This window comes from Sinohyriopsis cumingii, chromosome 15 (assembly GCF_028554795.1).
Source record: "Sinohyriopsis cumingii isolate HCF-2022 chromosome 15, ASM2855479v2, whole genome shotgun sequence".
NCBI classification, from domain to species: domain Eukaryota; kingdom Metazoa; phylum Mollusca; class Bivalvia; order Unionida; family Unionidae; genus Sinohyriopsis; species Sinohyriopsis cumingii.
Window position 1 is genome coordinate 17,365,552 of NC_142975.1, and position 25,261 is coordinate 17,390,812.

The 25,261-nt window shown below is 34.8% G+C and overlaps 1 protein-coding gene across 1 annotated transcript in view; it reads left to right on the forward strand.

Moving 5' to 3' along the window:
- Positions 1 to 25,261, forward strand: part of LOC149781346 (uncharacterized) — a 43,908-nt gene that overhangs the window by 10,063 nt on the left and 8,584 nt on the right. The window contains exons 3-9 of the mRNA XM_089935433.1: positions 2,373 to 3,312; positions 4,308 to 4,361; positions 8,738 to 9,081; positions 10,220 to 10,396; positions 12,590 to 12,809; positions 22,490 to 22,606; positions 23,439 to 23,548. Of these exons, the coding sequence (XP_089791559.1) occupies positions 2,373 to 3,312; positions 4,308 to 4,361; positions 8,738 to 9,081; positions 10,220 to 10,396; positions 12,590 to 12,809; positions 22,490 to 22,606; positions 23,439 to 23,548 (1,962 nt within the window). The remainder of the gene's footprint in view (positions 1 to 2,372; positions 3,313 to 4,307; positions 4,362 to 8,737; positions 9,082 to 10,219; positions 10,397 to 12,589; positions 12,810 to 22,489; positions 22,607 to 23,438; positions 23,549 to 25,261) is intronic.

Here is a 25,261-nt window from a genome sequence, read left to right on the forward strand (position 1 = left end):
ATAGAGATATGCCAACATTCTCTCCACTGTGCATGTTTTAAATGCGAACTACTTCACCTTACATACGTCACTCTCTCAAAAGTACGTATTATCTGGTGAGCGCCACCTTATCTAGATCACAGGAATGCAGGTAATAGTTGATCTGAAGTCTTTTATCTAGATCACAGGGATTCGTGTAATAGTTGATCTTAAGTCTTTTATCTAGATCACAGGGATGCATGTAATAGTTGATCTCGAGTCTTTTATCTAGAGATCACAGGAATGCATGTAATAGTTAATCTGAAGTCTTTTATCTAAATCACAGGAATGCATGTAATAGTTGATATGAAGTCTTTTATCTAGATCACAGGGATGCATGTAATAGTTGATATGAAGTCTTTTATCTAGATCACAGGAATGCATGTAATAGTTGATCTTAAGTCTTTTATCTAGATCATAGGGATACATGTAATAGCTGATCCTAAGCTTTTTTATCTAAATCACAGGAATGCATGTAATAGTTGATCTTAAGTCTTTTATCTAGATCACAGGAATGCATGTAATAGTTGATCTTAAGTCTTTTATCTAGATCACAGGGATGCATGTAATAGTTGATCTTAAGTCTTTTATCTAGATCACAGGAATGCATGTAATAGTTGATCGTAAGTCTTTTGTGAAAGTGTACCTACGAGTTTGTTTTTCAAAAGCAGTTGAATATTTATGATCAGTCAGACATCTCGTCAGCTTAACATCCCAATTCATCTGAGAAAGTTCAAGAAAGGCATCAGACTAAAATTTGATGGTATGAATTATATCTGGATGAAAAAACGTGTGCTAAATGGAATACACAAGGCATAGTGTTGGATGAATATGAATGCAAGCCTTTGTCCTACAGACTTATTGGATCATTAGGTGGTAAAGATGACTTTAAAAAGTATCTCTTTACATTAGTATGACTTAAAATGCTTGAAATGATGGTTTCATATTTGAAGTATTTCTATTTTTATGCTCAGATCTACTCTTTAGCTCACCTGCCCATAAGTCCTTTTGGGCTTATGAAATGGTTATAAATCTATTGATTTTTTATGTGTTCATCAGTATTTACTCGTTACCACTCTGAAGGTGAGATTTTTTAGGATGAAAACCATCTTGCTTTCGAAGTTGACATGTTTAAACCTTTGAGTTTGACTTACAGTATGACTGGAACACAGTTGGCAAAATAGAGACACTAAACTACTTTGATTGCTTTGAAACTTTACACACATTCATCCCATGATCTAGTTATTCCTAAATGAAAATGGTACTGCTAAGACATCCAATTTGGCTGCCATAGTGGCATTTTGAAAATATTGTTATTGCTGCTCCATCTGAATGGATGGTCATATCAACATGGGTTTTCACTAAAAATGTATGGTGTTAAATTGATCCTAAATCAAAATGGTGCTGGTCTGATGTCCAGTATTGCTGCCATCTTGAAAACCTTGTTATCACTAGTTATCTGGAATGGATCGCCATTATCAGTATGAAGTTTTCAATACAAAATTTCTTATGATGTCTGGTTGATCCTAAATGAAAATGGTGCCAGTCTGATTCCATTTTGATCACTAAAGCAGCCATCTTGAAAATCTTGTTATTTTTACTCCTTCTGAATGGGAAGTTATATCATGAAAATACTGTTATTTCTGCTCTTCTCTAAATAGATAAATAGATCAGCATGGGGCTTTTACCAACAGACTTATTGTGTAACTTACTAGGTGCCAAAGATAGATCAGTATGGCTGCCAAATCTACTATCTTCAAAATCTTGTTGTTACTTCTTCCCCATGCATACATATTATGATGTTTTTTTTTAAACCAAGTTCTAAATGAAAATGGTGATAGTCATGCATACAATATGGCTGCCACAGTGACTGTCTGAAAACACTTATTTGCCAGTACTCCCCCCTTAATCGATAATCATGAAGACGTAGTTTTTCACTAAATTGCTTGTAATGATATCAGCTTTGTCCTAAATGAAAATGGTGCCAAACTGACATGCAGTATGTGTACCACAGCAGCTGATTTGAAAATCTTATTGCTGAAGAATATTTGAGATGGTTTCAATACTCTTATCTTCAATTCCTGGAAATTCTATTTGCCCAGTAGAGCATCGGATCACATGAGGGACTCTTGCTATTATGGTGAGTGTGTGCGTGTGTGCATGCACTGATGAATGACAGTTCAAATTAACCAATGGTAAAATTCAAGACAATTTGGTCTTGTAAGTGAGAACATTTAGTGACCGTCCACAAAAAGTTCCTATCATTGCATAACAGATAGGTGTATTAAAGTCATAGTATTTAGACTGTATGTTTTTCCTTTCCTTTTCTTAACTTGGCTGGGTTTGAATTTCAGAGTGGAAGAACACCTGACCAGCAAGCGGAGGATCTTTTAGACTTTTTAGCAAGGAAAGGAGCTGCCGATTTTGAAAAATTTTGTGATGCCCTGATTGCAGACAATCAGGAGACAGTTGTGACTGAGATTTTGAGGAAGTCACAACAATCAGATTGTAGGTCACATGATCCAGGTTGCAGCAAGCCTGTTCCTGTTGAGTCAGAGGGTTGCAATGACACAAGATTCAAAAGACCTGGTGATGATGTTACAGATTATATCCATGTAAATGATGCGAAATACTATCCAGCATTAAACCATCCTGTTCATGGAAAAAATCACGGAATCAATAATGGAAGAAACTATGGAATCGATGATAAAAGGTATTTTGGGGAAAACTATGGAGTTGATGATAAAAGGGATTATGGGATACAAGAGAAATACCCTTTTATAAGTCCAGCTGGAAATTCGTCTGGTCAGTTGGCAATACCTGAGAGGGAAGTTGAACAAAATGAAGTATATTACAGGTTTGCCAAGATGCATGATCTAATAAGAAATGGTAGAGAATCTTTCCAAAAAGAAGAGTTAAGACACAATTTGAAACATTTTATCAACGATCCCAATTATCGAGGTTTTAATGTCAAGCCACCATTTTATGACACTGACAAAGTTCAGATGTTCTCCAGACTGGAGGCAGAAGAACTTAGAGAAAAAAGAGAAAGAGAACAGCAGTATTCAAGGAATAGTTGTTACAAAGACAGTGAAAAACAGTTTTCCGGTTATAATCCTTCCAGTTTGATTCCCTCAGTTGAAGAGCAGTTTCCTTACATGCTTCCATCCAAATCATCATTATATGAAGTACACCATATTCCGTCATCCCCTAACCTTTTGGACTGTCGTTTTTTACCTCAGAAATCCATTAGCAGTCTTCCTTGTACAAGACTATCAAGAGCTGATAGCATAGGTAAGTGCTAAGCTGGAGTCTTAAATAGTATTTAATTTATATGCCAGGATATTTAGATATTATTAATTATAGTTATTATTTTGCATGACATGAAATAGTTTGATACTGTTTATACTCTGACTGGGATTTGCAGCTCTCTTCCAACAGGATACTTGTTATTATATCCAACTCCTGATACAAAACACATTTAATACTATTCAGCATGTTTTTCTGTGTGCATTGTTGTGTTTTATGTATACATTTTTGTGTTTTATGTGTGCATTGTTGTTTTATATATCCATTGTTGTGTTTTATGTGTACATTGTTTTGTTTTATGTATACATTGTCGTTTTTTGCGTACATTGTTGTTGTGTTTTATGTGTCCATTGTAAAGTTTTATGTGTACATCGTTGTATTCTTTGTGTACATTGTTGTTTTATGTGTACATTGTATTTGTGTTGTATGTGTACATTGATGTTGTGTTTTATGTCCATTGTTGTGTTTTATATGTCCATTGTTGTATTCTATGTTTACATTGTTTCATGTGTACATTGTTGTTGTGTTTTATGTGTACAGTGTTGTTGTGCTTTATTATTGTTGTATTTTCCTAACTTTTGCATCTGAAAAATTAGACTTAAATGTGATTCAAAACTAAGTGGGAAAATTATCAGCCCTTTTTCATAAAATCCAAAGAATAACACTGCAGTGGTAGAATGTTTGTGCTTAACGTCTATACTTACTAATAAGTTGGGTCCAACTGTAAATTGCACAGATCCAGATCTGCCATCTCATAATGCAACAGCAGATCTAGGTGTATGTTGTTTGTTGTGATGGTTACCCCTAACACCAATTAGTCTTTATTATCATCATCCAATAGTATTTAAGCAGTGTTACAGCTGGATTGATGAAACTTAAACTATGTTTATGCATTTTGAAAAAATGTACAATGTAATAATGTTCTATAGTTAGATTGTCAAAACCTTAAACACTCTGATCGTTATATTACTTCTTTCCAGATGCCATGACTAAGAGGCCATGTGACCACTCCAGCCCAGAGATAGATGGCAGTGGTATGTAAATACACTTTATCAGGGTAGCTGTTAAGATGTGATTTCTCCCAACCAGAGGCTTGTTCATTAACCAAATTTCTAACTGCTGTCTATTCCATTAAGTTTCTTGTACCAGCCACTTGGTTGTGAACAGGAAACCTTTTATTGTAACACTGCCTTCAAAAATATATGTACATTTTGGAAATTCGTTTACTTTGGCACATGTTTCTTATTCACTTCAAAAGGAATGTTGTTATTTTAAAAAATTGAATTCAGCAAATTGACTCTTAGGTCTTGATCTTCATCTTGACTGCTCTGGTGGCCTGTTGGTTAGAGCGTCCGCCTTGGAAGCAGGAGGTTGTTGGTTCGAACGCCGGCTGAGTCAAACCAAAGACTTACAAAAATTATACTAACAGCTGCCTTGCTAGGCACTCAGCATTAAGAGGTTAGTGTTAAGACTAGATGACCTGGTTGTCAGGATAATGTGACTGAGGAAATATATACTACATGTCTGCGGCATGATGCTCCCATGCTAGACATCACTATAAACTGCCACACTGCAGACATTGTAGCGATATGACTGAAAAATTGTTAAAGCTATGTTAAAAACTCTTAAATCTCGCCTATTTTGACTGCAAGAACAAACTTAAAGACCTAATAATGTTTCCTACCTTAAATATTTTAGCATGTTTTTATGTTTTCTAATTTCATGGTGTTTGTTTTTTGTAATCATATCATTATATATGTTTTTTATATTATAGGTGTTGTCTAATGTTGTAAAGCACTTAGTGCTTCCAAAGATTAGGTGCTATACAAAGTCCTCATTATTATTATTATTAAAAATCCTAATTATACACACACATTGATCTTCATCTCCAACATTAGTATCAGATCTCATTATGGGATAAAAATTTGTACTCCATATTATGAAATGATGAAATACCAGTAACCAGTTTCAGATTTCAAGACAATATTATAATAAATTGGTTATTTGCCTGCTTGGTTGTGGAATTAATGCATTTTTAAAAATGTAAACAGTGTGTTTTAACACGGTATAACTGAATCTTATGATACAAGAATGTCTTAATCATCAAGACATTTATCAAACCTTAGAAAATCATCACATCACTTCATTACAAAGATCAAGTCAGGTACACTCAATTAGTTACCTATATTTGATTTCAGGTTCTCACTGTTGTCATGTACACTCGATTAGTTACCTCTGTTTGATTTCTGGTTCTCACTGTCAGGTACACTTGATTAGTTACCTCTGTTTGATTTCTGGTTCTTACTGTTGTCAGGTACATTCGATTAGTTACCTCTGTTTGATTTCTGGTTCTTACTAATGTCAGGTACACTCGATTAGTTACCTCTGTTTGATTTCTGGTTCTTACTATTGTCAGGTACACTCAGTTAGTTACCTCTGTTTGATTTCTGGTTCTTGTTATTGTCAGGTACACTCGATTAGTTACCTCTGTTTGATTTCTGGTTCTTACTATTGTCAGGTACACTTGATTAGTTACCTCTGTTTTATTTCTACTGCTCCAGTGGCCTAGTGGTTAGAGAATCCACCTTGGATGTGGGAGGTTGTGGGATCGATCCCCGGTCGAGTCATACCAAAGACTTACAAAATTGGTACTAACAGCTGCCTTGCTAGGTGCTCAGCATTAAGAGGTTAGTGTTAGGACTGGTCAGCCTGAAGTCAGGATAATGTGACTGGGTGGAACATCATGCTACATGTCTGCGGCATGATGCCCCAGTGCTAGACATCACTATAACCTTTCACACTGCAGACATCGTAGTGATATGACTGAAAAATTGTTAAAGCTACATTAAAAATCCGAATCACACACACTCACACACTGTTTGATTTCTGGTTCTCACTGTCAGGTACACTCGATCAGTTACCTCTGTTTGATTTCTGGTTCTTACTATTGTCAGGTACGCTCGATTAGTTACCTCTGTTTGATTTCTGGTTCTTACTGTTGTCATGTACACTCGATTAGTTACCTCTGTTTGATTTCTGGTTCTTACTATTGTCAGGTACACTCGATTAGTTACCTCTGTTTGATTTCTGGTTCTTACTAATGTCAGGTACACTCGATTAATTACCTCTGTTTGATTTCTGGTTCTCACTGTCAGGTACACTTGATCAGTTACCTCTGTTTGATTTCTTGTTCTTAGGTGGCGCTCACCAGATAATATGTACTTTTGAGAGATTGACGTATGTAAGGTGAAGTAGTTCGCATTTAAAACATGCACAGTGGAGAGAATGTTTGCATACCTCTATGCTACATTAATGTAATGTGGATGATATTTCTTTTGGATATTGTACTTTTGGAAATTTTACATGATTTAAGTACACTGCTAACTAAAATGACTGCTCCCTTGTGTTAAAAAATCAGTCTGAATTAGTCTAAAGTACACTATACATATCAGCTATTAAAATAGGGAAAATGAATTTTGCCAAACTAGACAATACCAGCTTGTGAAAGTGCAATGAATGAATTACCAAATATATAAAATGTAAAAAAAGTTATCGGCTCTTTTTTATACAATTTACTTCTGAAGTTCAGGAAGTGAAAATGACCAAGTAGAGCTTGCACTTTTTTGAAAGGTGCACATTTGAAGTAAGGCCAAGCTGTATACTCTATAACCCATAGTACACCCATCAATCATACACCAAAATAAAGGGAATTAAAGGTTCTTTGCATTATACCTAAGATGTACAAGCTCTTTTTTGAATAGCCAGTATAACCAGTGAGGAAAGCCGGGAACATTCTTTCTCTTTAAAATCCTAACCCTATGCAAAATGCGAAACTGTATAGCGCCACCTTACTATTGTCAGGTACACTCGATCAGTTACCTCTGTTTGATTTCTGGTTCTTACTATTGTCAGGTTCACTCGATTAGTTACCTCTGTTTGATTTCTGGTTCTTACTAATGTCAGGTACACTTGATTAGTTACTTCTGTTTGATTTCTGGTTCTTACTCTTGTTAGGTACACTCAATTAGTTACCTCTGTTTGATTTCTGGTTCTTACTATTGTCAGATACACTCGATTAGTTACCTTTGCTAGATTTCTGGTTCTCACTATTGTCCAATGCTGTTATTGCAAGGATGCACAAAAATATCTGGAACTTCGCTGTATTGCATATATTTCTTTTAATTGATATGCCATAATAGAAGGACGATTGTTCTTACGGCAAAGGTAATATGTAAACAGAACGAGATATTGAAACCACTGTGCATACATTGAATGCATTAAAAATGTATGCATAGTTTGCGTAAAATACATAAGTATGCTGCTTTTCTGCAGTTCTAAAACACTATCATTGTATTATGAACAACTCACTGTTACCTTATAATGCTATATAAGTATACAATGTTACACTAAAATGCCTTATAAGTGTACCATGTTACACTGTAATGCCATAAGTGTACCACGTTACACTATAATGCTATATAAGTGTACCATGTTACACTATAATGCCAAATAAGTGTACTGTGTTACACTGTAATGCATGTAAGTGTACCGTTACACTATAATACCACATAAGTGTACTGTGTTATACTATTATGCCTTGTGAGTGTACAGTGTTACACTATAATGCCATATATGTGTATTATGTCACAGGTGAGGTTGACATATACTGTTGTACATTATACAAAGCTTTAATTTTAGCATAATGTAATGGATTCATGTTCATACCTACCTTATTAAAGATATTCTGTTATACAGAGGTACCTGATAGTGAGAACAGTGTAGATGTTATATAATGTCATTGCACAATAAGCAGTTAAAGAAAAACACTGCTTAATATGGTTATGATTGCAAATGTTTAGAATAGACCCTGAACTACCAAAAAAGACCCAGAACTGCCAGTGTACAGAATTGACCGTGAACTACCAATGTAAAGAATAGACCCTGAACTACCAGTGTAAAGAATAGAACCTTGAATTATAAGTGCTTTGTGCAGATCAGAATTTATACTGTTTTCACTTGGGTGCAACTTTAAAAATGTCTTTGGTAGTTCTTCAGAGATCATGTCAGATACTAACAAATAAAATAAATGATAAAAGTAGCAAATGTACATCTCATGTGGTCAGAAATAAGTTACATGAACAGTTGTTTCACCTTAAAAATTTGTTTAACAGTCAGGTTGTTATTTAAAACTTGGTCTTTGATACTTTTGTTTTTGCTCTTAGCCTCCCCTTTAAATAGTTTTACATGGTCTAAGGGAGATAACTCCAAAATGTATTTGCTATGAAACATTGGTGTACCATAGTGAAATTCATTTGTTGTTTATTGGCCAAAGTACTATAACATTTAATTTTAAAAAAGCACCAGAATAATACAAAGATTGATAAGAAAAATATACATTATCTAATTTAAGGTAAAAGGTCCAGGACAGATGATGTAGAATCGGCACCTGTCGGGGCACCACCTCTACACATTGACAGAGATCAACAAGATTTTGTAAAATTTCATGATCGTGAGACAAATCGCATCATCTCAATACCTCTGAAGTCACAGCTGCCTTACCCTACCCAGTCTGAGACAAACTGCATTGCCTCTATACCTCAGAAGTTAGAATTGCCACATCCTATCCAAGAAACCAATAGGCCTATGCCATGTAAGAGCATTACAGATGACCCTGACATTGCACTGACAGATGGGCCTGTCAGTGTCCAAGTGGAAAAGTGCACAAGACAGTTCTTCTTTGCTAATCACAAAAAGGTACAGTAAAGCCATTCTTGAAATACCAGGATCTCCATATACAGATCTTTTCATTAAACAGTGTTATGACCTGTTATAAGAAACCATCTGTCTTGTGGGATCATTCTATTTTGGCAGAAGGGGTGGTCTTTCAAGACAGAATTATAATAGATAATGGCATGACTTTTTAATCTAGGGCATTGTAGAGTTGATGTATACATTCATGATGAAAGCATATGCCATAGATTCAATTTCTTGTCTCAGCTATATTTGTTGATAGCACTGTTTCAATATTTTGTGTTTAGGAAGGCAGCAGTGTATGGCATTTAATCATTTGGTTATGCTGATAATAATTTCATAGATATCATAATCATTATAAACATGCAACTTTGTCGAAAATTGATGTGGTCAGTAATAGCTATAATTAGTTTTAAGTTAGAATTATATTCTTTGTGTGGCTAAAAAGATATCAGTAAATTTTGAAATCTTCTAGTTCAACATGTTGATAATGAATATGAAATCTAATTATGTACAATGAATTCACTCTTGTTAGTCCTACAAAATGAACCATATTTCTCTTATTATAGTCCTACAAAATGACCCATATTCCTCTTGTTATAGTTCTTCAAAATGACCCATATTCCTCTTGTTATAGTCCTACAAAATGACCCATATTCTTATTATAATCCTACAAAATGACCCATATTCCTCTTGTTATAGTTCTATAAAATGACCCATATTCTTCCTATTATAGTCCTACAAAATGACCCATATTCCTGTTGTTACAGTTCTACAAAATGACCCATATTCCTCTTGTTATAGTCCTACAAAATGACCCATATTCCTCTTGTTATAGTTCTACAAAATGACCCATATTCCTCTTATTATAGTCCTACAAAATTACTTGTATTCCTCTTATTATGGTAGTCCTACAAAATGACCCATATTCTTATTATAATGCTACAAAATGACCCATATTCCTCTTGTTATAGTCCTACAAAATGACCCATATTCTTATTATAATGCTACAAAATGACCCATATTCCTCTTGTTATAGTTCTACAAAATGACCCATATTCCTCCTATTATAGTCCTACAAAATGACCCATATTCCTCTTGTCATAGTCATACAAAATGATCCATATTCCTCTTGTTATAGTCCTACAAAATGACCCATATTCCTCGAGGAAAAGCTCTCATCATCAATGTGAATGAAGTGATAGGAAAATCCCCAAGACGAGGCACAAACATCGACCGTGACAATCTGCAGAACCTCTTTCAGCAGCTTCACTTTGAGACTATTGTTTATAATGACAAGGATGAACTAACTGCCAGGGTAAGGCTACATTTTTGGATTGGTGACTTTGTTTGAAGTTGCCAGGTTTGTAAAAATGATATAATGCTAGGTCTTTGTATTTATGTTAACACAGCTTGATTAGAAACCGTTTTCACTCTCATTTTAATTCAAGCATCCTTTCCTGAAGGATTGATTTGACTCATGTTGGAATCAGAAGTTCAAAATTATGAAATTACATTACTTATTTACTTATGTTATTTACATCTGGCATGGCAAAAATTGAAATCTGACATCAGAATAAATTGGACACTGATTTTGTTTGTTTGCTAGATGAATTCCAGTAGACATGGTAGTCATTATTTTAATTGCTTGATGCCTTTTATCAGTATAATGTTATATATATTTGATTTAATTTATATTTGATTTAATTTAATTGTTTGTTAGTTTTAATTTTTCTATATTTCATTACATGTTATTCTAATGCAATTTTATTTACTGGATTTAACATTGTCAAGAAATTAAATTCAGTTATAAACAACTAATAATAGAAACATTGTATCTAATGCTGATCTAGTTTCTGACCTTGATTCATGACCAGAGATAGTTTCCAGTAAACAACATTTATAAAAATTTTAAAAAATTCCTTCTCAGAGTAAGATTCATAAAGTGGCATCAAGGCCATACTTGGAGAACATGACAAACATCATGTAGCAGTTGTTACAAACTCTGGTTCTTCCAGAGGATTGACCCACTTCCAGGCATCTGTTTTGCATTATAGTTAGATTTATTACTGATGTTTCGAGAAATAATAATTATTCTTGTCTTAACACTTTAGAAGTTAAAGTGTTTCATGTTGTGACCAGTTTTAGACTAATTATTTTATTTTCTTCAAATTATTTGGACATCAAGATTGTTTACCCTGGAAATACTAGTGCTCTAAATTAATTTTTGGACAAAGACATTTATCAAAATTTACACAGAATTCAAAAACTGGAATATTATTTTCTTTGATTCAACAAAGAACTGTTGACACATCAGCATGACACTGACATACATCATCACCTTCCATTTTGGATTTCATCAGGATTGAAACTCAGTTTCATTAGGACTTTTTATTACTAGGATTTCTAATTTTTAATTCTTGGATTATTTTTGGATTTGATTCATAAAACTAAGTTCATTTCTCATTTTTACCTTGTTTTTCTATGGAAATAAATTTTTTGTTAAATTTTACAACGCTTGTTGTCTTCACTTTTTTCTTGTTACGTTTTCTAAGAGCCTAAACACGTAACAATAAATTTATCTACTTTTAATTATTGATCTTATTTGCTGTTTCCATTGATTAACCGTTGTAAGCCTACTGGTAAGATTACCCTCATTCATGATATCTCAAACGTTTCATACACAACATTTGCAGGGAGCATACATTGCTAAATAGTAGTAATTTAAAAAAAAGGCTTTATTTACTGTGGACACAATAAGAAATATGTTTTATTTTAAATCCTGTTACTGTTTCTTGTTTAAAAATCAACAAATATTATAGCAATGTACAGATCTGTTTTATTGTTTCATTAGCAGCTTGTCAGTTAAGTTTGTATGGAGTTTGGATTGAGGGTGTATTGATTCTCTATTAAGGTTGTATGGAGTCTCTATTACGAGAGTATGGAGTCACTATTAAGGGTGTATGGAGGGTATATGGAATCTGTATTGAAGGTGTATGGATGGTATGTTCTGTCCATGTAGGGTGTATGGAGTCTATTTTGAGGGAGTGTGGTGTCTGTATGGTAGGTTTATGGAGTCAGTCTTGAGGGTGTTAGCTACATTTATTCAATGGCCTAGATTATGGACTTGTTAATAAGGCTTATTGGCATTTTGGATTGGCTTTTATAGCAGATACAAAAGAAGAAACCTATCATCTGTGTTTGGTGGAGATTGGAAAATTCAAATGCAATTATTCTGTGGACCAAATCATGCTTTGGTTGTGGCATCAGATAATTGCAGGTGCTTGATTTCTTTACCATACCAGCATCAGTAACTACTTTGTTTTTCATGCGTACAAGTAGGATTTTATTTACAAGTTAAAGCAGTAAAGATGGCTAGGCAATGCTAAGAGTATACTAAAATCAAGTGTTTAACACTGCATGTCCATACATATTATACATCCATATTACTCCCAGCACAAAACAAATTGAAGCAAAGAAAATACCATGTATGTACATGAATTTGTTTCAGGACATAGCCATCAAATTGAGAATGTTTGCAGACATCCCTGATCACAAAAATGCTGATGCCTGTGTGGTTTGCCTTCTTAGTCATGGGGAAGAGGGATGTATCTTTGGCACTGATGGCAAAAAGATTGATCTTGATGCTGTTTTTTCATGTTTTGATAACCAGAGTTGTGAATATCTACGAGGGAAGCCCAAGCTGTTTATAATACAGGCTTGTAGGGGAGGTATGTATCTTATCATTGTTCTTTAGTCTTCTTCAAGCTACAAAAAATTGCTGGATATCTGTACTTTTTGCAGCAATTAAAATTATCTGCTCAAGTAATAGAAGAAAAAAACAACTTTACCTGATAGATGGATTGACAAGGGTACTCTAATGACGTTAATGCAAACCTTTATGAGAGAGACAAACAGATGGATTGAGAATGGGCTTACAGTGCCCTTAATGAAAACCCTTACCAGACAGACAATTTGACAGACAAGGGTACTAAAATAGTATATAATTCAAAGCTACAGTTATCTTGTATTTAAAAAAATTTGAATGTTCAAAACTTTTTCCAAAAGTTTCCAAATCTGTAATGATTAAAGCTGCTACAATACTTGTACAACTAGATTTGAAAGGATATGTACAAAAAAGCTATACTGTAGAAGTAACATTTTAAAATAATTGCAGATAAAGATAAAATTTGCTGTCTTAGATTGTTTTTAGATCTCCTGGTCATACACAACAAGAGCTTATGGAATGGCTTGTTATCCATCTTCCAGCATCCATCGGTTAAATATCACAAGCTTATTATTGCTATCCCTTTTAAACTACTTTGAGGATTGCCATGAAAACACACACACAGACACACACACAGGGCCCCGAGTAGTCTAAAGTGCTTACTGTTACGGATCACTGCCATCTCACCTCTGTCTGCATGGGTTTGAGTCTTGGATTCGGCCAATGTGGGTATGTGAGAAAGCTTGCCAGTAGCTTCTCATTGGTCGGTGGATCTTTCTGGGGTTTTCCCGGGTTCTTTCTCCACCATCTGTACTGGCCGTCATGTATAGCCTATCGTGTGCTGAAAAAATGGCATTAAACTCTACAGCAACAACAACAGAAACACACACAGACACACACAGAGATATATCTAGCTGGTCCTTAATGAAAATGGTACTGCTCAGACATCCAGTATGGCCACCACAGTAGCCATATTGTTATTGTTACTCTTCCTGGGGTTCTATTAAAATATTTTATTATTATGCCTAGTTGGTCTTATATGAAAATGGTGCTGATCTGACATCCAGTATGGCCACCATGGCAATGATCTTTTATATCTTGTTATCTCACTTCTTGTGTCCACCATGAGACCAGCTTGAAAATGTTATTGCTTCTCCATCTGAACAAAATGTCATATTGACATGATTTCACCAGAATATATCTGATGATGTCTGATGAAAATTGTTCCTTTGAATATGGTCATTATAGCAGCCATGCTGAAAATCTTTAAATTGTTACTTCTTCTGAGTGGATTGCCACATCGACATGGAATATTCAGTAAAAAAAAAAAATTATGATGTCAGCTTGGTCCTAAATGAAAATGGTACTTTTCTGACATCCAGTATGGTCACCATGGCAATCACCTTTAATATCTTGTTATCTCACTCCTGATGAATGGGAAGTTATATTAGTTTGGGATTTTCCTCCTGAAGACTTCTTATGATGTCTGGTTGGCCCATAAATGAAATGCTGCCTGGGCATCCAATATGGCCACCACAATGGCCATCTTGTAAATGGTATTATTGTTACTACATCTGGATGGATGGTCATATCAAAATGGCATTTTCACTGGAAGACTTCCTATGATTATAGTTGTTTCTAAATGAAAATGATGCAGAGCTGATGCCCAATATGGACACACTAGCGGCCATCATGAAAATCTTGTTACTGCTACTTCATCTGAACAGAAAGACATATCATCATGGGCTTTTCACAGGAAGACTTCCTGTGGAATTTATTAGGTCTTAAAAAATTCTGCTGATATGATATCAGATATGGCTGCCACAGTGGCCATCTTGACAATCGTGTTGCTACTTTTCCTAGTTGGAAAGTCATAGCATAGAATTTTCTCATTTTTCCAGCAAGAAATATTTTTTGCCAATTTTGCATCAGATGTGTCTGACTACAGCTAATTTGAAAATGTATTCCTCAGGAATAGATGGTTTCAGCACTTAGCAGTTAAAGAGGAGAAATTGGACAGTAGAGTGTCAGCCCCTTTCAGACACTCTTGTTTTTGTGAACCATCCTCTTTTAGTATGATCTAAGGGAGATAACTCAAAAAATTATTTTTCGTCCACAATATACTCTTGTGTCAGAGATGGAATCATAAAAGAACATATTTATTGTTTATAATAAAAAGTAAAGAAAGAATAATATGAAAGCTATATTTATGGTATAAGTATAATGAACATATAAACACAGTAATTCCTTTTTTATTTTTTGTTACAGAACTATTTTTGACTGATATCAACATGGAATGGACATGTAGTTTACCTGTTTTTGAGTTATTTCTTTTTCCTTCTATTTTGTTGAAAATCTTGTTTGTAGATTCTCCAGCTCATTTAAACATGCAGGAGTCCAGAATTTCTCTTGGCTTTTGTGTTCATTTTTTTTTTTTGTGGATGTAAGGTTTGTTTCTTCCACTGATTAAAAAAAAACTTCTTTACCTTGAAACATTGGAAAACTTGATAGTGTTTGATAGATAGATCATACTCATACTTGGCAGAGAATTTTAATTTGTTCTCTATGGAGATTTGAACCCAGATCTGAGAGTAAACAGCACACATCACCTTACCTTTCAGCACCAACCCTAATACCTTCTCAACCATGCACACATCACCAAAAGGTGATGTTACAGAGTTGGTGGTATAGGCATCCATGCATAGCAGACACACAAACACCTGTCAGCCTAGTAATTAATTCTCTACTGCATAAAAACCAAAAGAAGATAAACCCTAACAAACTAAATATAAACATGGCAAAATAAATGGGTTTCTAACATGTTTCCAGTTTGAGTTGAGATGATATAGCATTTAATGGCACCTCAGCACAATTATGGGTATCTGGGACCATTTATATGATATGAGGGGACATTTATATGATATGAGGGAACATTTATATGATATGAGGGAACATTTATATATGAGGGGACATTTATATGATATGAGGGGACCATTTATATGATATGAGGGCCATTTATATGATATGAGTGGCATTTATCTGATATGGGGGCCATTTATATATGAGGGGATATTTATATGATATGAGGGGACATTTATATGATATGGGACCATTTATATGATATGAGGGGCATTTATATGATATGAAGGGCATTTATATGATATGAGGGGGCATTTATATGATATGAGGACCATTTATATGATATGAGGGGACATTTATATGATATGAGGACCATTTGTATGATATGAGGGGCATTTATATGATATGAGGGGACATTTATATGATATGAGGGGACATTTATATGAAATGAGGGCCATTTATATGACATGAGAGCCATTTATATGAGGGGACATTTATATGATATGAGGGGACAGGGGACATTTATATGATATGAGGGGACATATGAAATGAGGGCCATATATATGATATGAAGGGCATTTAAAAAGTTCTGAATATTAGTGCTATGTGAAACAAAGTTATCTATTAGTGAACAGTACATTTGTGCATCTTCTCAAAGCACTCCCCCTAGACACTTTTTCAGTCTGATTATCCAGGTTTTAAATAGTTTACGGTATGTTATTCAAATGCTGGAAAACTGCACTTCCACTGCTTTCAGAAATTGTCTGCCCCTCAGTATATACATCAGGTATATCAAATATACTGAATATCAAAGCCAGCAAAAACTCACTTGGAGCTAAAACAGAGTTGTATGGAGAGTGTTGCAAATTTTGGACACTGTTCTCCTTCAGGAGGTCTGTCCTGATGGCATATTTATGCAGTAATGTGTTGTCATGGAATAGAAGGAAACCTCTGGAGCTGGTGTACAGATGGGTTACTTCATAGGATACAACAATTTTTGGCAACACTTTGGAAGCATAAAAATGTTTAGTGACACCAGCAGAGTCAGGCACAGCTACCTTGATGGCCATTGATGAAGCTGCAGATCATTTGATGGAATGTTAATTTGTCTATTGATGGGCATTCAAGTTATGGCTTGTTCAGTTGCTCAGACTTGCCGAACCAAGCTTTATCATATTTGATTCCTGTCTAACTATTCTGTCAGAAATGATCTCTCAAAGATCAGGTGTATTTGGAAAGATTATTTGCATAATAATTCTATCACATACTGTAGAGGAGTTAAACATAACCACAACATACTATCCATTTACTGGCATTCTTAATAAATGATAATTAAATAATTTGTTGTATGTTTGTTATAAATAGAAAATTCTTTAGGACCAATTTTATACATTTTTAATGGCTAACCCAACTGTGTGGTCCAGTTTCATGCAAAGATATTGGAACTGGATGATAGTTTTACATCATAGATTCTCAGTATTGTCTTCACTGGTGAGCAGAAGTTGATCACTGTAACTTGGTTTTTACCACGTCTCAGTCATTCACTACAGAGAAGATTAAGATGCACAAAGTTAAACATATCCATTGCTGTTTTAAATACATTTCCTGATCATGATACATAATGATTTTATCCACTACCTTGCAAACCCAGCTCTCAAGAGCTTGATTTTTGCAACAGAAGTGCCAAAGGTTATTAGCATCTACAAGTTGAAGCCATACAAGAGTGATATCTTCTTGTATAGATCAATTGGCACCAGGTCTCATGCATACTTTATTTATTACTTGCACTCTAGTTTGGAATTCCATGTATGCACATTTAGGAGACCTTAAAACACCAAATTCCACTTGTACCTTTTCACTATTTGAATGAGTTGTACAGTGGCCCACTTCTTATAAGGCCACCTCTTCTGCAGCAGGAAGGTGTCCTTTATGAGCAGGTGCTCATTTAAGATGGTGGCCTCTCTAGAGAGGGATCACACACATGTGAGTAATAATAAAGTAAGAACAGTTTAAGTATTTCATTTTTTTCTCTGGATGAAGTAGAATTTTTTTTTAAAACCAATAAATACACTAATGTCATATTTTGGTGTGTATAATGTGCACTTATTTGACCTAATTTCTTATTTGCTGGAGAGGGGTGTGTTTTACAGAAGAAAAAAAAAGATTTTTTTTCTTTGTCAATCTGACAGAAGGATAAAGGCATCACATTCACTGCTTTTGAAATATTCAATCTGTCGCATTGTAGCTAAATCATATACTGGTATTATTATAGAGATAAATAATGCTTACAAACCCCAACAGCTGGCTCTTTGATTGCTTATGTTAATAATTCACTTTATTTCACATCACACTGTGGCCTTTTGTTCTGTTTTTTTGACCAGAAATACATGTATATACAACTGGTAACTTGTTCTTAACCCTATCATGTTTACATTAAAGCTGTGCAAAATCCCTGTATTCCAGCAAACCAAATATGATTACAATATCTATAAATATTTAATAACTATTGATCTCATGCAGTTTTTCCTCATTAATTACTTTCTTTATTCATAGTTGAAATTGAAATAAGTTAATTTTCTCATGAGAGGCACTTTTCAGGGTATATCTTGCTTTCTGTAATGAATTAATACATTTTCCATCTGACTGGTTATATTGTAGCAACAACACCTAAAACTTGTCAGAATTCATCTTGACAGCAGTTCATGTCTGCAGTCGTTAAGTTCTGTAACTACCATACATGTACCAAGATTAAGTCATTTTCTATATCGAGTCCACATTATATTCCACCTTTATTCCTTAGGTCCAACTCTTAGGCAGTTAACACCGATTACTAATTGACATGTTTATTTTTAATTAGTTTTTTGGACATCTGCTGCTTGGTATACATTTTCAATCTTTCTTTGATTTAGCGATGTTTTCTTTACTTGATGTATACAGTACAATGTAATGCCATGTGTTTATTTGTGTAAGTTTCTTAACCAGTTATGGCACTGTACTCACAGGCAGAAGTGTCGTGTTGTTGAATTTAAAGTAACAACTATGCCTAGCCTGAGTAAATATCAGAGCAAATGCCAACTAACAACAGGAAGTGTACATGTGACATGCTGACAAAAGATAATCGTCTTCAGAGATGCGATAATACTTCCAGAGAAAAGAACACAGCATTCTAAATGATCATTGTATGGATTTAAACTAATATAAATATTGTGAATATTTGAACATAAATTGCCTTTTGCAATAGCACATGTAAAATAGCCATTGGGAGGAAGTTCATTGTAAGAGAGTTTTCTGTTCTGGAGTTGAAAAGAATGATAGATGACAAAAGGAGAGGACATTGCAGGATTTTGTTGTTGTTGTTGTTGTTGTGGGGTTTAACACCATTTTTCATCACATGATAGGCTATACATGGCAGCCAGTATTAATGGTGGAGGAAGAACCCGGGAAAACCCTGGAAAGAACCACCGACCCAGGAGAAGCTACTGGCAAGCTTTCTCACATACCCACAATGGCTGAAACTGAGACTCGAACCGGCGCAGACATAGGTGTGATGGCAGTGATCCGTAACAGAGAGCGCTTTAGACCACTCAGCCACTCAGGGCCCCCGACATTGCTGGAGAGTCTTTTGTTATGGAGTGAAAAAGAATGACAGATGAAAACAGTTAATGACTTTTCGAGATTGACAATGAGAGTGACGATGATGAATATGGATTTGATGCAACAGACTGAACTCCATCAAGATAACAAACCATCAGACTGCCCTTTAATTGGCTCATCTAGAATATTGGAAAGATATACTTTCAGTATTGCCACTCATTTTTGTTCTTTCTTTTATCTTTAAAAGGATTTATTTCTCATTATTGGGCACTGTGTACTGACAGGAAAGACCAGAGAACAGTCAAGCACTGAAAACAATTAAAACATTATGTAACAACTAATCATCATTGCACTGTTCAACATGGCTGACTACTAACACACTACAAAGCAAAACTATCCTGATTTAAAATGTGTTTTATCACATGTATGTTATGTGGCAAAATTTAATTTTTTCCCTCAGTCTGGGTGAATAATTATTAAATATCAGTGAACATTACATGCACCAAAATACAGTAATGATAACATTTTGAACATCATTGGGGGGTGGGGTGTCCAAAAACTACATTTCCATTTGTATCAACCAGAAAGTATACATAAGTAAAAAGAGAAGTTAACAGGTGATTCAGTTATAATGTACTCTGTTGTATCTTGAATTCAGTCAATGCAGTCAAGGGGTGAAAAGATTAATTGATATTTAGAGGTGTCAGTACTTTTTCAATATCAATACAATATCACTACAAAAGGTGATGAATCAATACAAAATGATACTTACCCAATACAGGTTACTTGAATCTTTAGTAGTCATCATTAACTAATTAGTTGTTTGTCTTTTCATTCTTTAAACTGAAAAATAAACTGAGACTGCTGTTGCCATGAACTGAAATTGAACTTGATTTGAGGCTTTTTTTATTAAAAATGTACTAATTACTGTCAATTTAAAAAAAAACCAAAAAACTATTTTAACACCCACTCACCTTCTACAAATTAACACAAGGTGAATAAATCATTTCATTAGAAGTCTGCCCCCCCCCCCAACCCTGCTGTTTCCATGCTGATTATTTCATCACTTTCATATGTTCAACCATTGGTAATCAAAATCAGTGTAAAGAAGACATTTCAGACTTGTTCCTCATGTATGATTTATACCTTTTTACTGACCATTTCTTTTCTTGTCAGCTTGGATTGAATTTGAAGGCTACACTTTTGGTGTGTTATGCAGTGAAATATCTTACATTCAGTCCTGATTCGTGGTTGTTGTATGTTTAAGTCCAGATTAGAACAATAACAATAATAACTGCCTGTCAGAACATACTGTAGCTTATTCACTTTGTGAAAAATATTATTGCATCAAAACTCAATCCAAATACACACAACACAACAGATAAGCTTTGTGTAAAGGTGACCGTTAAATGATCTGTCAAGTACTTAAATCACAAATGGAAAACAAGTTTAGAATATCTCTTTTCACATTGACATGTAATAAAACAAGTTTGGAGTATCTCTTTTCACATTGACATGTAATAAAACAAGTTTGGAATATCTCTTTTCACATTGACATGTAATAAAACAAGCATGAGCACAGAAACAGCAAGGAAGCAGATTCCATTCTGCATGGGATATAGTAAGTTTGTATTAATTTGTAAAAGGAGGGTGGGTGTTGTCAATAATTTCCTTTTGTACTGATAGAAATGAGAGCATGGTGCCATGGCGGCTGTTTAATATGATGAGTTTGGTTATTAGTCATCTCTCTCACACTTGGACTTGTTCTAGATAAGATTTTCTTTGCAGGAGGAAATTTCACTATTTCTTCTGTTTTGGAAGATAACACCGTAATGTCTTCCAGATATAAGTGGTGACATTATATAAAATGTTTTTAAAGCATTTGTGCAGTGCCAGAAAAAGAAGGAATGGTGACCAGAATGACCCCTGTATCTGATCAAATGAGCAGCCAAAAATGGCCTAAAAAGTTGAATTAAAATCACTGAAAACTAACAGAAAGTCTGTTTGGAAGTATTGTTTCAAAAATCTTGTCAAGAATGAAAATGGCATATGAATTAATGATAAGTTTATGTCTGTCTGTAATCTGCATACTGAACCATGCAACCAATATGTCAACACATATATGATGGCGCCACTCTACCCCTGACAGATCTTTAAATGATCAAGTTGATACGTGATCAATATTGTATTGTATTGTATGTGTATCATGAATCATATTGATACATGGCACATGTGTATCATGAATCATATTGATACATGGCACATATGTATCATGTCACCTCTAGCAGTCACATGTTATGTCTTAGAGGTTCCATGGCTCTACCCATGGCACCAGCCAACCTGACAGATTAAAATTCATGATCTTACACAGCTTCACTGAGTAAGTATCTTAATCAAAATCTTGATTGTTACATAGATGCAGTAGGTACCATTTGTTTGACTGGCATTTTGTTTATTCAGGACCCCCTCCCCCAGGCACTTATGATAGTATTCACTGAATTTTTAATCATTATTGCTATACAAAATAGTCAGCAGCTATGGACCCCAGCTAGCACTAGACAGAGGGATTCCTCTGTAATGTTTTATGGACCCCAGCTAGCACTCAATAGAGGGATTCCCCTGTAATGTTTTATGGACCCCAGCTAGCACTTGATAGAGGGATTCCCCTGTAATGTTTTATGGACCCCAGCTAGCATTTGATAGAGGGATTCCCCTGTAATGTTTTATGGACCCCAGCTAGCACTCAGTAGATGGATCCCCTGTAATGTTTTATGGACCCCAGCTAGCACTCAATAGAGGGATTCCCCTGTAATGTTTTATGGACCCCAGCCAGCACTCAATAGAGGGATTCCCCTGTAATGTTTTATGGACCCCAGCTAACACTCAGTAGAGGGATTCCCCTGTAATGTTTTGGAGTAGTACTTTAGTGATCTGAGTGGTGGAGATCTTTTTCTGTCAAGCTTGAGGACTGTTTATTGTACATCTGAATCTTATTCACATGGGAGATATAATACTCCACTGAATCTTATTCACATGGGAGATATAATACTCCACTAAATCTTATTCACATTGGAGATATAATACTCCACTGAATCTTATTCACATGGGAGATATAATACTCCACTAAATCTTATTCACATTGGAGATATAATACTCCACTGAATCTTATTCACATGGGAGATATAATACTCCACTGAATCTGTATAAAATTTGTTTTTTATTTATTGACAGGTGCACTGGACAAAGGAGTGAGATACTCCCCTGATGAACATGATGGATCAGACCCAGTCAGAGGCATACAGGTTCCATCCCAGTCAGACATGATCATTTGCTTCCCAACACAGTTTGGTATGTCATTCACAGCAAGTAAAGGATCTGTAGCACATCATAGAAAGCGGAATGTGATGATATACAACTTTGTCAAACTTTTAACCATTTTGTCAAAATTTAAGGAGCACATTAAGAAAAAGAAATTATGCAGACTGTTTGTGTACTTTCATTTTAGTTCAAGACATTATACCTTGATGAATGGTCTGCATCATTGAGACTCAGTTTTCACTAATGTGAGATTGACACATAGGGGACTTACTAAGTTATTAAACATGGGGCTGGCATATGATGTGCTATTCTCTTCATATTCTGTTGACTTGCATCATTAATAGAGTTATGGGTGGGATGTAGCTGAACCATGAGCAAATTGCTAACCATTCCTATAGGTTTATTCAACATTTTCTTAAAAGCTGTGTACCTTGATAGAGAGCATTCTAGCATCAAGACCCTTACAAGTAAATAATCATTAACCATGTCTACACAACTAATCCAACAGCTGCTTTACTGCCAATTATGGCTGTATTGACAGTGAACCTAGCTGAAAGATATTTCAGGTATGTACAGATGATAAATATGGTCACAGTTTTGAAATATTGAATGACTGATGAATGTCTCAGGGTGTATTTTTTGGCTTGGGTGTTAATATTAATTTGCATAAAAATGAAACACAGGAAAGTCAGATATGCGTATATTGACTTTAATGGGTTTCCTCCATTTTTATCCATGAGCTGGGTACTCATCCTGTATAAGAAAGAGTATTTGACGTTATCTTTATTAAGGTTAGGTTAATAATTCACTTTGTAATTGTAATTATGCAACTTAAATTTAATTTGCCACTCATTGTGTGCAGGGTACTATGCATGGCGGAACAGAGACCGTGGCAGTTGGTATGTTGAGGCTCTGGTGCAAGTGTTCATGAAATATGCCAAGTGTGAGGATGTCTGCACCATGCTGAATAGGGTATGTATATACACAATAACATTTGACATGTGTTCCACACAAGAACACAGCAATAAAGTACATTGTTAGTTTTCTATAATATTGCTCATGGGAGTCATAAAAGTGGTTTGTGTTGAGTGAGGTCATCTTACACTTAGATTAGTCTGAGTTTCTTCTGTCCTTTCCCACCTGTGTTTTTTATACGACAGATGGGGTGGTAGGTCAGAGTATGTTCTGTATTGGAGTTCATCAAAACCATGTGGGTAGCAGCATAGGGAAGTTGCTTTAAATAGGCTATGAAAATTGAGTGACATTCTGTTGAACAGTACATGCCTGATATCAGTAAGTAGAATATTTATATTTTCAGATATAGCAATTAAAACAATTTTTGTGACTTTACCTCTTTGCCTGCACTAAAATTGACCAACACTGTCACATGATGAAAACAAGCGTTCTCTTTGTAAACCAGTGCCATGTTCCTTAAAGTGCATGAGTGATATAATCTTCCATTGTTCACTGAACAGAAAATGTTTATGTAAAAGAAATGGGAGTGGTCACTTACATGACACCATATTATTCATTACGAATGCTACCGTTTTTTATTTCCTGTGTTATATATTATGATTTGGTAGCTGAAATCTTATGCTTAAAACATGTAGGATTAGGCCGGACTGGTTTCAATTAATTATTTACCCCCATGAATGTAAGTAGGTTTATCCCATTCCCAGTCACATTATGCGTATGCTAAACATTGCTTTCTTGGCATCTTTGATTCTATTTGATTTTCATCACATTTTCTGACAACATTTTATGTAGTTATGGTCTTTTCTCCTTAGAATTTTGCCCTTCATTTAGCTTTTGAAGGACATCATGAACTGAAATTGAACTTGATTTGAGGCTTTTTATTAAAAATGCCAAGGTTAAATTTTAATTTAAAATGATTATTTAACTTTTTTTGCTTGGAGTCATTGTCCTTGTGTAACTTGTATATTTTTATCCATTATGTGTGTCATATTGGAGGAAACATCATGGCATGTGGACTTGTTTTTAATCAGACATGACATACGATATTTACTCTTTATGACAGGCTATCACTCTTCTTCAGTAAACCCATAAAGTCAGTCTCTTTTGCAGAAACTTTTTTTAGAAATCAAACAGGAAGACAAGATTTCGCTATAGAGGGTTTTAGAACTAATGTTGAAATTCTTTTTTTCATATTTATTTATATGAAAACAAAACTGCAACCAATTATGGCATGCATAAATTAAAGAATAATATTTTGACCTGCATGCTTTTGAGGATTATATTGCGATTTTTCAGCATCTTAAATTTGAGCTTAATGCAAGTCATTTTCGGAAAGTAGCCAGTAGCTTTTTCTGCGAACATTTTTTCAGAGCTATATTGTTTTACCTAATAAACAGTGATGAATTCATCAATAAAGGAAGATTTGTTCCTTCAAAAATTATTCTGAGCAAAAAATTTAAACACATTTAAGTCACAAATGATGCTGATTGTTACAGTGATTATGACCATTACTGCATTCCTATTTTTATACTGTATAAACTTATTTTTAGGTTGGGACCAACTGCAGAACAACATAGACCCTGATCTGCCATTGCATAATGCACAGCAGATCAGGGTGTATGTTACTTGTTCTACTGATTACTGCTAACAAACTGCATACACCCAGATCTGCCGGTGCACAATGCACTGGCAGATCTGGGTCTATATGTT